The sequence below is a fragment of the Schistocerca nitens genome, chromosome 2, assembly GCF_023898315.1.
Source record: "Schistocerca nitens isolate TAMUIC-IGC-003100 chromosome 2, iqSchNite1.1, whole genome shotgun sequence".
Classification (NCBI taxonomy): domain Eukaryota; kingdom Metazoa; phylum Arthropoda; class Insecta; order Orthoptera; family Acrididae; genus Schistocerca; species Schistocerca nitens.
Genome location: NC_064615.1, coordinates 526,504,614 through 526,518,222, shown reverse-complemented (window position 1 = coordinate 526,518,222; position 13,609 = coordinate 526,504,614). Strand labels below are relative to the sequence as shown.

The 13,609-nt window shown below is 38.8% G+C and overlaps 1 protein-coding gene across 1 annotated transcript in view; it reads right to left on the bottom strand.

Moving 5' to 3' along the window:
- LOC126234480 (juvenile hormone esterase-like) overlaps positions 1 to 13,609 on the bottom strand; it is a 113,232-nt gene that overhangs the window by 65,314 nt on the left and 34,309 nt on the right. Inside the window, exons 2-3 of the mRNA XM_049943171.1 lie at positions 7,989 to 8,126; positions 1,686 to 1,845 (exon numbers count right to left, since the gene is read on the bottom strand). Coding sequence (XP_049799128.1) covers positions 1,686 to 1,845; positions 7,989 to 8,126 — 298 coding nt within the window. The remainder of the gene's footprint in view (positions 1 to 1,685; positions 1,846 to 7,988; positions 8,127 to 13,609) is intronic.

Here is a 13,609-nt window from a genome sequence, read left to right as displayed (position 1 = left end):
AAATGTTTTATTTGCAACAGTTAGATACACCTTGCAGCTACTTATCTCCATAGTCGCCGACCCGACTTAGACGTGTATCGTAGCGTTGTACCAACTTTCCCACACCCTCGCTATAGAAGGCAGCCGCCAGTGCTCTCCGCCAATTCTCTACGCTGGCCTACGGCTCGTTGTCTTGTGCCGAAATGTTGTCTTCATAACCAGCGGTTCATGTGACCTGAGCTGAAACTCAGAGGGAGACAATTACGGGCTGTATTGTGGGTAATCTCACATTTCCATTTGAAAACGATGCAGGAGCATCTTTATTGCCCCTGCAGAATGCGGCTGAGAATTGTCTTGAAGACGAAACAGCACGACAGTTATGTAATGTTAGCTGCATAGCTTCAGGGGAAATTTCTCACCAGGCCCCCGTACTTGGCGGCAGACACTATTTTCTAGACATCTTTACGCACTCACTGCGAGCTCAGAAATGAGAAGAGCGACGTGATGCTAACTGGGGTTATACTAGAGACACTACCCAACACATCTGTGCAAAGCTTTATCGGATTTTCATAGTCGTTTCCATTTCGTGACCGATCGGACCTTACTTTCGGAATAGCCCTCGTACATGCGGACAGCACTCTCGCTGCACCGTGCGTGTGTCTGACTAGCAGTCATTCTTCGCCAGATGACGCTGCTATCGCCTGGACGGGCTTATAGCGATAGCAGGTCGGTGGTCATAATATTCCGGCTGAACAGCGTACATCATGAGTGAGTCTGTGTTTTTAATTCTACTGTCTATGAAATGGTACTAATTATTACATCTTTTACGAACTTACGTAGGGAAAATCCCTTGCACTATTTGTGTTGCTATATCTTGACACAGTTGTATGTGATGTATGTGTATTGTAACTTTGTATGTTTCGGTGAATGACGTTTTCTGTAACCAGTACCTTAGGCAGGTGGGGAGCCTCAGAACTTAAAACTTCGAGGCTCATCTCCCTATATCGTGTATTCGTTAAATATAAGAATTGGCTCGTTGCTCATACTAGTCATTCTCCCTTATATTGTTTAGTCATCATATTTAAAGTGCAGTCTAGATACACAAGCCAATCTCCTGCTACGTGTGATTTTCTTATAATTGCCTCAATTGTCCGTTTTAGGTGCCATACTCCTTATGTTATTTGTCTGATGTATTATAATCACTAAGATGTGTCATTGTAAATGTCACGGAAGTGGAAACGTAAGTTAAATGTGACTGAAGTAAAGAAAGATAATTAAAAAAATTGTCAGCCATAATTGCGATTTCCTCGGTTTCTTATATAATTGCAAGCTAATGATATAACTTTTCCAAACTACCAACCATGGGCAACACTTTACCATTATCGACATTTGTAAAATTCGTGTGCACTATTCTTGTCATTGTTAATACTGCTTTGGAGCTACATATCATTCTAACATGTAATTGTTCCACGTTTCGTTATTGTGTTTCGCTTTCGTTCGGTAAGACCTATGTTTTGTGACTTACTGAGTGTCAGTGCAACACCAACAGAAATATTTAGTTGAGAAGTAAGTAAAATAGATTTTATCAAAAAAGCTCCATGTTATCGTCAATGTTACTGTAAATAAATATTCCGCTAAAGTAATTTTCAGCTGAACGCCTGAATCGAATGGTACGTTGTACATGTCCTCGGCACTGTACCACTTACCTAGGACACCAAGGCGGTAATTGAAAGTGACAATTACGACATCATTCTCAAGCAAGTACTCAGGTCCGTGGAGGTCAGAGTTTCCACTGCCCACAGAATATCCTCCCCCGTGAATCCACACCATAACAGGAACCAGTTGTTTATCGACATTTGTAGGAATCTGAAAGAAAACCCCAGAATATAGTACCTTTTTTATATCAGACACAAGAATACTGAAACTGCGAATTATTCCCAAAGAACAAGACCTATAAACGTTTCTTGTTCTAGCGGACGCTATGTATTCCAAAATCATTCCCGTGAATAATACATTAATTTAAATTTTAATGAGTGAAATTGGCTGCAAATACAATTTCCTGAAAACAAGAAGATAGTTTACCACATAGGCATATAAAAAAGAATATGTATACTGGCTTCTCCTCGTAGCCTCATACCGAGCATCATGGCACCGTGTTAAGTCAATGGGCCCTCAATCGGAATGACAGCTGTTTGCCAAAATGATTTACGCTTTCTGACGTTTTCCTAATAGCTTAAGAGGAACTGTGTCCTTCCCTCCCGAATTAGCGTGTGTGCTCTTACTCTGAGGACATCGTTAATCTGTAACAGTCCTTTTTTCACAACTTCAGTCCTCTGTGATATCTTAGACAGTTTGAAATTTTACGAAAGGGAAGGAAAAAGCTCGGCAGCTATACCCTCGTGACTTTAATAAAAATTTATGTGATATTATAATTAACTTCGAGTAATAATTTCCGAGCGCTGCAGTAAGTATTCGAACGTTTTTTTTTTTCAAACGACACTCCGTGTTGTTAATAGTATTTTGGACATTTGGAGCCATTCTTCCCCAGTTACCAGATCACTGCACTTATCTTACGAATACGAATAGGTGTTACTTTTCTCTTGCAAAATAATTTTAGTTTGTTCCTTAACGAAAAATATTCCATTTTATAGTTTTAGTTATCTCTAATGATCTATCAAGAAATATGGGTTAGTCTGCCAGATAAACTGCCATAGTAATATACATACCGCTGAAGAGAGAGAGAGAGAGAGAGAGAGAGAGAGAGAGAGAGAGAGAGAGAGTGAGAGAGAAAGATGTTCTTCAGACTTTTAAAACAACAGTCAGTGGATGTCTCAGAACTGTTAAGATACACAGAAACCACCAAGCAACAGCTACATGATTAAAATGACATTAAACAATAAAAGGACAACATAGCCCCAGGTGAAGATGATCTCATAGCAGAAACGTAGAAGCCAGTGTAGATAATTAAAGTGGTATTTCATTACTACATTTAGAATTCAAAATCTCATGGAAAACTGTTCTGTCATAAAATTAATTCTAAATTAGATAAACAAATTGAAGTGCATAATCCTGGATTTAGTAGTATCAGATTCCCTTCTGAGTAAATCCTAAACCTTAATTATCAAATAAAAGACAGTGCTAAATATCTGTTGATTTTTAAAAAGGTTTGCGAATCTATAGACCGTCTCCATTTTTAAAGGTACGAAAGATCTTTTACAGAAACAGTAGGTAAATTTCGTGGGGAAACTTCTAGTCCCTTTCAGATTGTGTCAGGCGTTAGACGAGAAGACGGTCTCCGAACCCTTTTTTCAATTGAATGTCTTAAGAGAATGGAAAACATGAAGAAAAATGAAAAATTAATACCAACGTAAATCTGGATGGATCGCAAGAAGCAATAAATGCTTTGGACTTCGCAACCGATCTCTTAATAATAGATGGAAACTTACAGAGTGCAAACAAAAGGCTAGAACTCTTGAAGAAGGCAGCTGAAACGGCAGATATACAAATATCTTTTGAAAAGACTGGCCATCTGACCAATGAAAGTAACACCAAGAATTTTAAAAACGTTGTATGGTAACAACAATGAAGTATAAAACTTTAGGTATGTAGGTAAAAACATAGGTAAAAAATGAAAAAACCACTGTTAAAACCAGAAGTGAAAAAATGAAAAGAGCATACACGAACGCGAGAAATCGTTACAATAAAAATGTTTTTCTAAATTTGTTAGATGTAACCACTGTAACATAATTCTAAAATCTGAAGTCCTCTATGGGTCGGAAGCACTACTACCATCTAGTTGCAAATGGCGTTACGAGATACTAAAAAGAAAATGAACCGTGAATAAAGGTTAGGTCCAATCAAGAACGTAGAGGGCATTTGGCTTTTGACACCAAATATTGAAATGTACACATTCTGCTCCTGCTAAACTGCTGGGATCAAGAAATGGCTGTGTCATATTCTTTGAACATCTATGGAGAAGGAAGTACGACAAATTAACAAAGAACACTTACATATGAAACTTCGTGGCAAATTAAACCTATGTGGTGGGCGAGAAACAGTACTGTGGACGTTTGCCTTTTGCTGGCAAGTATTCAGAAGACAGAACTAGATGGAAGTAAAGCTGTGATGAAGGGGCATGGGTCGTGCTTGAGTAGCTCACTTGGTAAAGCATTTGCCTGCGAAAGGCCAGGATCACAGGTTCGATTCGTGACCTGCACACGGGTTTGATCTGCCACCGTTTTAATCAACGAACACCCCGCGGCAGAGTGAAAATTCGTTCTAGAAAGAGACCTTTAGACTGCGGTTTACTCATGTCTCCACAGTATCCGTTCTTCCAGCAGTGCCAGTCCCGTAAGACATCAACGAAGTTTAGAATTTAGGAGTTGATGTACGGGAAGAACTAAAAAGGCTTGAATGGATCGTAAGTCGACCTTGGGTGGTTCTATTGGAACAACTGTCCGCGAATGGTGAAGGTCCATTTTCGATTGCTGGCCTGGCACACAGATTTAAACTGCCACGAAATTTTTTATCAACTCACACTCCCAAGCAGGACAGCAGACAAAAAAGGACCAAAGAAGACTTAGAAGAAATGAAGATTGGACAGGAAAACGTACTCAATAGAGGCATATTCAGACTGCGAGTCAAGAAATGTAAGGGTTTTGGGGAAGGTAAAACTAACACAAAAACTGGCAGAGTCAAATGATCAGGAGAGAGTAAGCTAGTTGTGAGAAAATGTAAGATTTTAGGAGGAGGATGAAAGAAAAGAGAAATAAATAGCTACCTTGATATGGTTCATAGTTAGCCTGAAGCAAAACAAGGATGTGGTTGATCAAAGTCAAAGAGAGAAATTAAATAAACTTACTGATTTGCAGTTTCCACGGGTGAATCACCAGTTGATAAAAACATCCAGATAATCGTGTGGTCCTTGCATCTTTTCGGATGTTCGTAAATAGAAAGGACGTTATTATTTCTTTCAGCTTGACACTTGTTTGTTTTGTGCAAATCTGACGTTTTGAAAGTTTTCTGCCTTGAGGGACTGAATCAATAACAGCATATAATCAGAATTTTTTATAGTTATTAACTCCGTCTATTTTCATAATTGTATACAATATCACACGGCTAAACGACATCACGAGAGGAGTACTCTCCAGTTCTCGCGAGCATTACGGTTGTTGTGTTCGTCGAAGATGTTACATTAACTCTATGTCATAAAAAAAGAGAAATCGTCGAACTGTACAAAGTCTGCTACTAAAGGATAAGTAGGTTATCTTTGCCTCCTCAGATACAGAAATTCTAATCGTTAGTAGCGAACAAAGGAGTTTTCAGTTCGGACACTTCTGAAGGACCCGCGGCCTTGGATGGTCGCGCTGCCACTATTCCGCTGTAACTAGATGATATTCGCTACGCCCAGCTAAATCTGCGCGACAGAGGTGAATTAACTTCTCACTTCTTTTACCATTACAGACCAATTCTCAGAAAAGTTATTTAAATCACGTTATGTTAACCGATTCATAAAATTAATAACTAGAGTCTTTTCTTAGATGGCTCAAGTTCTCAGCCATGTAGCCATCAGCTTTCTAGTTAATTATTTTGTTACCTTTCTTATTCATTATATAAATGCTTTGCACTGCATTATTTAATTACTGGTGATTTCGTCACATTTAGTGAACTAGCGTTTCAACCAAACGACTGGACCTACTTACATTGTTGTGTTATGTGATTTCCAGTGCCATCAGTTGGCCGTAACACGACCATATACCTCGCAAATGATTAAAAGATTGTATCACTGAAATATTTGATGTACTCGAACATTTTTTAGAGTAATTTATCACTGTAAATCTGATGTTTTACGTGCCGTGTGGCACATAGTAATCACTAAGTAGTCCTTTTCACCGAGTTGTAGTTAATGAGGTCTAGTTTTTAGGGAAAGGGTTGCTCTTTCATACTGCATACGAATTTCTAATTCCTTAAGGGAGTTTCATATGATTTCAGTTGATTAACGCTAAGAAAGTGAAATCTTTTCTCACTTGTTTAATAGGAAGGGTTCTCTGATTAAATCGTTACTTGTATTTTACGTCAGTTAAATAATTTTTTAATGTATATACTTCATGAAACGAAAATAGACTTTATGAGGTTTGTTTCATCAAGAAATGACCTTTTTTCACAAATGATTTTACGCTGATGTGCAGTACATGCGATGTGTGATAAAAATGTGTCCACTGATCTAAGCGGAATTTGATTTTAGCCTGGACTGTAAAAACAAAACCGTCGTTGTTACGTTTCTTTGATCTAGTAATCACTACTAAATTCAATATGTCAAGCAGTTGATTATCACATGCTGTACCAATGCGGGCATACTGCTTCAAAATTAAGTCACTATTTCCACAGGCAAATCCGAAATTGTATTTAGATGCTCGCGCGGGAAGCTCATAATACAGAGAATCTTCTGGCTGAAAGAAGAGAATCTTTGAATCCACGGGGCTAGGTCCAAGCTAGTCCATCTCACGATCACTTGTTTCAGGCTACATCTCAGCATTTGTATTCCTTCAGCCTAGGAGCAAGATTAATGGTAACCAGCAAATTACCCTCTTATTACCCGTGCTGCTTATAGAACTTTCAATTGAAGCTAGATCCAAAATATTGGGACTGATTGTATGTGCTGTTTCTATGCAGCCAGAATCATTTATAGGGTTTACGCTTTTGGTTAAAGAATAGTAAGGTATTTCGGTAGCGATTCATGTTATTGATTTTTGTGCATTTTAGGGTGCCTTATTGATATGTATTTTGATGGCTACATTTTCTCCGTCGCTTTGAAACATTTCAGTCTTAGTTACAATATTCAGTCTGGGATACAATATTGAGTCTTAGTCAGATGCAGTAGAAGATATTAGACAGATAAGCTTGAAGAAGTTTAAATTTTTGTGGCATTATAAACGAAAAACACAACGGTCCACTCATCGGCATTCTGCTCAGTGTCACGTAACTGACACAGAGAGCAAAGAGAGAGCTTTCCAGTTCCCATAAAGATGTATTCATTTCACGCGCACATTATGGCTGTCGTGTTGCTCAAAGTTCTCAAGTTAACTGTGTGCCAGTAAGACAAGAGAAAGTCGAACGTAGAAAATTCTGTTACCCCAGGAACCAGTGCGTCCTTTGAATGGACAAACATTTTTACTGGAATGTGAGTGAGATGAGAAAGAGTGTTCCGATACATGAAGACTTCAGCTGATACAAAATGATAGTTTTTTCGAGTGTGACGCAGATCGACAAAACCACTCGAGTGTGACGCAGGTCTACCGAACCACGGACCTCAGGCATCATCAAAACCGGTACTAGATCCCTGTATCAATGGGACTTTTCCGATGTATTTGCGAGGCAAAGTTCTAAACCTCCAGTGGAACTGAAGTAGCAGTTCAGAGGTAACCGCTACATTCAGAATATAGTCAAGCAGTTAGCTTCCATCTAACAGCACATGATTGATGAAAATTCCATGATAGCAATGCTCCACTACTGGAGGAAGAGGGAAAAGATGGAAAACGGTTTGGCGTCCTACTTACGACGCGGTCGCTACAGACGGAGCACAATTTCGAACTGCGGGAATCGGCCGTGCCTTTACAAGAACATTTTAGCGATTTCCGTAGAAAGCGGAAACCTGAAATCTACATTGCCGAACGGGGATGTAAGCTTTGAAGGAAAGTTCTACGAGTGACTTATGGCGTTAGTTGTCTCCACCTGAAACTGAGTTAACATCTTACGAGTACGATCAGAGAATCCGAGACGACATATCAGAATACACCTGCTGGCGACTTATTCTCGGTAATAACGTCCTGATCACTTCCAGTTTCTCTATTCACTATAGCGATTTGGATGCATCTATGTCCCAAATGTACTTTTAATCAACGTAGATTCTCTCATTTAAGGGAAAAGAAATTGGTAACATCACACGACGTACAGTTCTGCTTAGCATAGTCTAATTTAGAACATTGGCGTGTGAGAAACACAAGACTTACCTTTGGGGTGTATACATTTACATATAAGCAATCTTCATCTCCCCCGTACTGCTTCGTGATGAAGTCACGTTGCGGAGCTATGTGACCTTCTTTCATTGCATTAAGAATGCCAGACCATTGCTCTGCTGGTTCTGGAGCCTGAAAAAAAAAGGGACAGGCTCAATACCAATGAAAAAAATAGTACAATTGAAAAGCTGATGACTGGGTGACACACAACTCTAAGTTTCGTAGCTCCATTTTGATAAGTATGTCAGCTGAGTAGTTCCTAAACAATTCTACGTTTGGCAGCTCCGTTTTGCAGTAAAGAGACTAGAGAAAGATACGACTGTTATTAGCACCAACAGCCTCACAACATAACATAGGGCACTCAAAAAGATGAGTTCTTGTGCCCGTATGAAAGAAAAAAATTGCTATGGAATAATGTGCATTAACGGCTGTAAGCAGTTCCAGCGATTGAAATACAGAGGAAACCGAATAACACAAAAATGTAATTATACACCGAAATACGTACTCCGTGAGACACTGAGCAGTGAAGGTCGGCGAGTACTTACATTACATTGATCACGAATATGTGAGTCTAATTTGTTCAAAAAGATCTCTTGTTGAAAGATCATTCAAGATGAGTTCTTGTGCCCATATGAAAGAAAAAAATTGCTATGGAATAATGTGCATTAACGGCTGTAAGCAGTTCCAGCGATTGAAATACAGAGGAAACCGAATAACACAAAAATGTAATTATACACCGAAATACGTACTCCGTGAGACACTGAGCAGTGAAGGTCGGCGAGTACTTACATTACATTGATCACGAATCAGTGAGTCTAATTTGTTCAAAAAGATCTCTTGTTGAAAGATTATTCAAGATGAGTTCTTGTGCCCGTATGAAAGAAAAAAATTGCTATGGAATAATGTGCATTAACGGCTGTAAGCAGTTCCAGCGATTGAAATACAGAGGAAACCGAATAACACAAAAATGTAATTATACACCGAAAACCGTTCTCCGTGAGATACTGAGCAGTGAAGGTCGGCGAGTACTTACATTACATTGATCACGAATATGTGAGTCTAATTTGTTCAAAAAGATCTCTTGTTGAAAGATCATTCAAGATGAGTTCTTGTGCCCGTATGAAAGAAAAAAATTGCTATGGAATAATGTGCATTAACGGCTGTAAGCAGTTCCAGCGATTGAAATACAGAGGAAACCGAATAACACAAAAATGTAATTATACACCGAAATACGTACTCCGTGAGACACTGAGCAGTGAAGGTCGGCGAGTACTTACATTACATTGATCACGAATATGTGAGTCTAATTTGTTCAAAAAGATCTCTTGTTGAAAAATCATTCAAGATGAGTTCTTGTGCCCGTATGAAAGAAAAAAATTGCTATGGAATAATGTGCATTAACGGCTGTAAGCAGTTCCAGCGATTGAAATACAGAGGAAACCGAATAACACAAAAATGTAATTATACACCGAAATACGTACTCCGTGAGACACTGAGCAGTGAAGGTCGGCGAGTACTTACATTACATTGATCACGAATATGTGAGTCTAATTTGTTCAAAAAGATCTCTTGTTGAAAGATCATTCAAGATGAGTTCTTGTGCCCGTATGAAAGAAAAAAATTGCTATGGAATAATGTGCATTAACGGCTGTAAGCAGTTCCAGCGATTGAAATACAGAGGAAACCGAATAACACAAAAATGTAATTATACACCGAAATACGTACTCCGTGAGACACTGAGCAGTGAAGGTCGGCGAGTACTTACATTACATTGATCACGAATATGTGAGTCTAATTTGTTCAAAAAGATCTCTTGTTGAAAGATCATTCAAGATGAGTTCTTGTGCCCGTATGAAAGAAAAAAATTGCTATGGAATAATGTGCATTAACGGCTGTAAGCAGTTCCAGCGATTGAAATACAGAGGAAACCGAATAACACAAAAATGTAATTATACACCGAAATACGTACTCCGTGAGACACTGAGCAGTGAAGGTCGGCGAGTACTTACATTACATTGATCACGAATATGTGAGTCTAATTTGTTCAAAAAGATCTCTTGTTGAAAGATCATTCAAGATGAGTTCTTGTGCCCATATGAAAGAAAAAAATTGCTATGGAATAATGTGCATTAACGGCTGTAAGCAGTTCCAGCGATTGAAATACAGAGGAAACCGAATAACACAAAAATGTAATTATACACCGAAATACGTACTCCGTGAGACACTGAGCAGTGAAGGTCGGCGAGTACTTACATTACATTGATCACGAATCAGTGAGTCTAATTTGTTCAAAAAGATCTCTTGTTGAAAGATTATTCAAGATGAGTTCTTGTGCCCGTATGAAAGAAAAAAATTGCTATGGAATAATGTGCATTAACGGCTGTAAGCAGTTCCAGCGATTGAAATACAGAGGAAACCGAATAACACAAAAATGTAATTATACACCGAAATACGTACTCCGTGAGACACTGAGCAGTGAAGGTCGGCGAGTACTTACATTACATTGATCACGAATATGTGAGTCTAATTTGTTCAAAAAGATCTCTTGTTGAAAGATTATTCAAGATGAGTTCTTGTGCCCGTATGAAAGAAAAAAATTGCTATGGAATAATGTGCATTAACGGCTGTAAGCAGTTCCAGCGATTGAAATACAGAGGAAACCGAATAACACAAAAATGTAATTATACACCGAAATACGTACTCCGTGAGACACTGAGCAGTGAAGGTCGGCGAGTACTTACATTACATTGATCACGAATATGTGAGTCTAATTTGTTCAAAAAGATCTCTTGTTGAAAGATTATTCAAGATGAGTTCTTGTGCCCGTATGAAAGAAAAAAATTGCTATGGAATAATGTGCATTAACGGCTGTAAGCAGTTCCAGCGATTGAAATACAGAGGAAACCGAATAACACAAAAATGTAATTATACACCGAAATACGTACTCCGTGAGACACTGAGCAGTGAAGGTCGGCGAGTACTTACATTACATTGATCACGAATATGTGAGTCTAATTTGTTCAAAAAGATCACTTGTTGAAAGATTATTCAAGATGAGTTCTTGTGCCCGTATGAAAGAAAAAAATTGCTATGGAATAATGTGCATTAACGGCTGTAAGCAGTTCCAGCGATTGAAATACAGAGGAAACCGAATAACACAAAAATGTAATTATACACCGAAATACGTACTCCGTGAGACACTGAGCAGTGAAGGTCGGCGAGTACTTACATTACATTGATCACGAATATGTGAGTCTAATTTGTTCAAAAAGATCTCTTGTTGAAAGGTCATTCAAGATGAGTTCTTGTGCCCGTATGAAAGAAAAAAATTGCTATGGAATAATGTGCATTAACGGCTGTAAGCAGTTCCAGCGATTGAAATACAGAGGAAACCGAATAACACAAAAATGTAATTATACACCGAAATACGTACTCCGTGAGACACTGAGCAGTGAAGGTCGGCGAGTACTTACATTACATTGATCACGAATATGTGAGTCTAATTTGTTCAAAAAGATCTCTTGTTGAAAGATCATTCAAGATGAGTTCTTGTGCCCGTATGAAAGAAAAAAATTGCTATGGAATAATGTGCATTAACGGCTGTAAGCAGTTCCAGCGATTGAAATACAGAGGAAACCGAATAACACAAAAATGTAATTATACACCGAAATACGTACTCCGTGAGACACTGAGCAGTGAAGGTCGGCGAGTACTTACATTACATTGATCACGAATATGTGAGTCTAATTTGTTCAAAAAGATCTCTTGTTGAAAGGTCATTCAAGATGAGTTCTTGTGCCCGTATGAAAGAAAAAAATTGCTATGGAATAATGTGCATTAACGGCTGTAAGCAGTTCCAGCGATTGAAATACAGAGGAAACCGAATAACACAAAAATGTAATTATACACCGAAATACGTACTCCGTGAGACACTGAGCAGTGAAGGTCGGCGAGTACTTACATTACATTGATCACGAATATGTGAGTCTAATTTGTTCAAAAAGATCTCTTGTTGAAAGATTATTCAAGATGAGTTCTTGTGCCCGTATGAAAGAAAAAAATTGCTATGGAATAATGTGCATTAACGGCTGTAAGCAGTTCCAGCGATTGAAATACAGAGGAAACCGAATAACACAAAAATGTAATTATACACCGAAATACGTACTCCGTGAGACACTGAGCAGTGAAGGTCGGCGAGTACTTACATTACATTGATCACGAATATGTGAGTCTAATTTGTTCAAAAAGATCTCTTGTTGAAAGATTATTCAAGATGAGTTCTTGTGCCCGTATGAAAGAAAAAAATTGCTATGGAATAATGTGCATTAACGGCTGTAAGCAGTTCCAGCGATTGAAATACAGAGGAAACCGAATAACACAAAAATGTAATTATACACCGAAATACGTACTCCGTGAGACACTGAGCAGTGAAGGTCGGCGAGTACTTACATTACATTGATCACGAATATGTGAGTCTAATTTGTTCAAAAAGATCTCTTGTTGAAAGATTATTCAAGATGAGTTCTTGTGCCCGTATGAAAGAAAAAAATTGCTATGGAATAATGTGCATTAACGGCTGTAAGCAGTTCCAGCGATTGAAATACAGAGGAAACCGAATAACACAAAAATGTAATTATACACCGAAATACGTACTCCGTGAGACACTGAGCAGTGAAGGTCGGCGAGTACTTACATTACATTGATCACGAATATGTGAGTCTAATTTGTTCAAAAAGATCTCTTGTTGAAAGATCATTCAAGATGAGTTCTTGTGCCCGTATGAAAGAAAAAAATTGCTATGGAATAATGTGCATTAACGGCTGTAAGCAGTTCCAGCGATTGAAATACAGAGGAAATGGACACATAGCAGCGGAAACCGAATAACACAAAAATGTAATTATACACCGAAATACGTAATCCGCTAGACACTGAGCATTGAAGGTCGGCGAGTACTTCGTACCATTTGTGTCTTTTCCTGTTCCACTAAGAAATGTAATAAAGATATATTAATTGAATGTATACTTTTGTATGAGCCCTAATTTTTCTTATTTTACCGTTACTGTACTTGTGCGAGATGAATGTAGGTGACAGTAGGCTTGTTTTGCACTCTGTCGCAAAGACTGTTTCTCCATTCTTCCTCAACAGCGTTTCGCAAAAAGACTGTCTTCTGAACTCCACAGTTTTCTATCTGAAGTCATGCAGCGGTTTCCTTACGTTCTCGCTCCGAAATTCGATAACATGCCTCTGAATGGCTTGGATGCCTTCTTAACCGCCGGCCGCGGTGGTCTCGTGGTTCTAAGCGCGCAGTCCGGAACCGTGCGACTGCTACGCTCGCAGGTTCGAATCCTGCCTCGGGCATGGATGTGTGTGATGTCCTTAGGTTAGTTAGGTTTAAGTAGTTCTAAGTTCTAGGGGACTGATGACCACAGCTGTTAAGTCCGATAGTGCTCAGAGCCATTTGAACCTTCTTAACCCATTCAGGCCCGACCCTGCGAATTATGGTACCAGCAATACACTAACGCATAACTTATTACCTATAATCCAGGTGCAAGTAACAGCTGCGAATACGGTTTTGCTTCGCGGAGGACGGCAGTCATATAGAAAGTTTTGGAAGA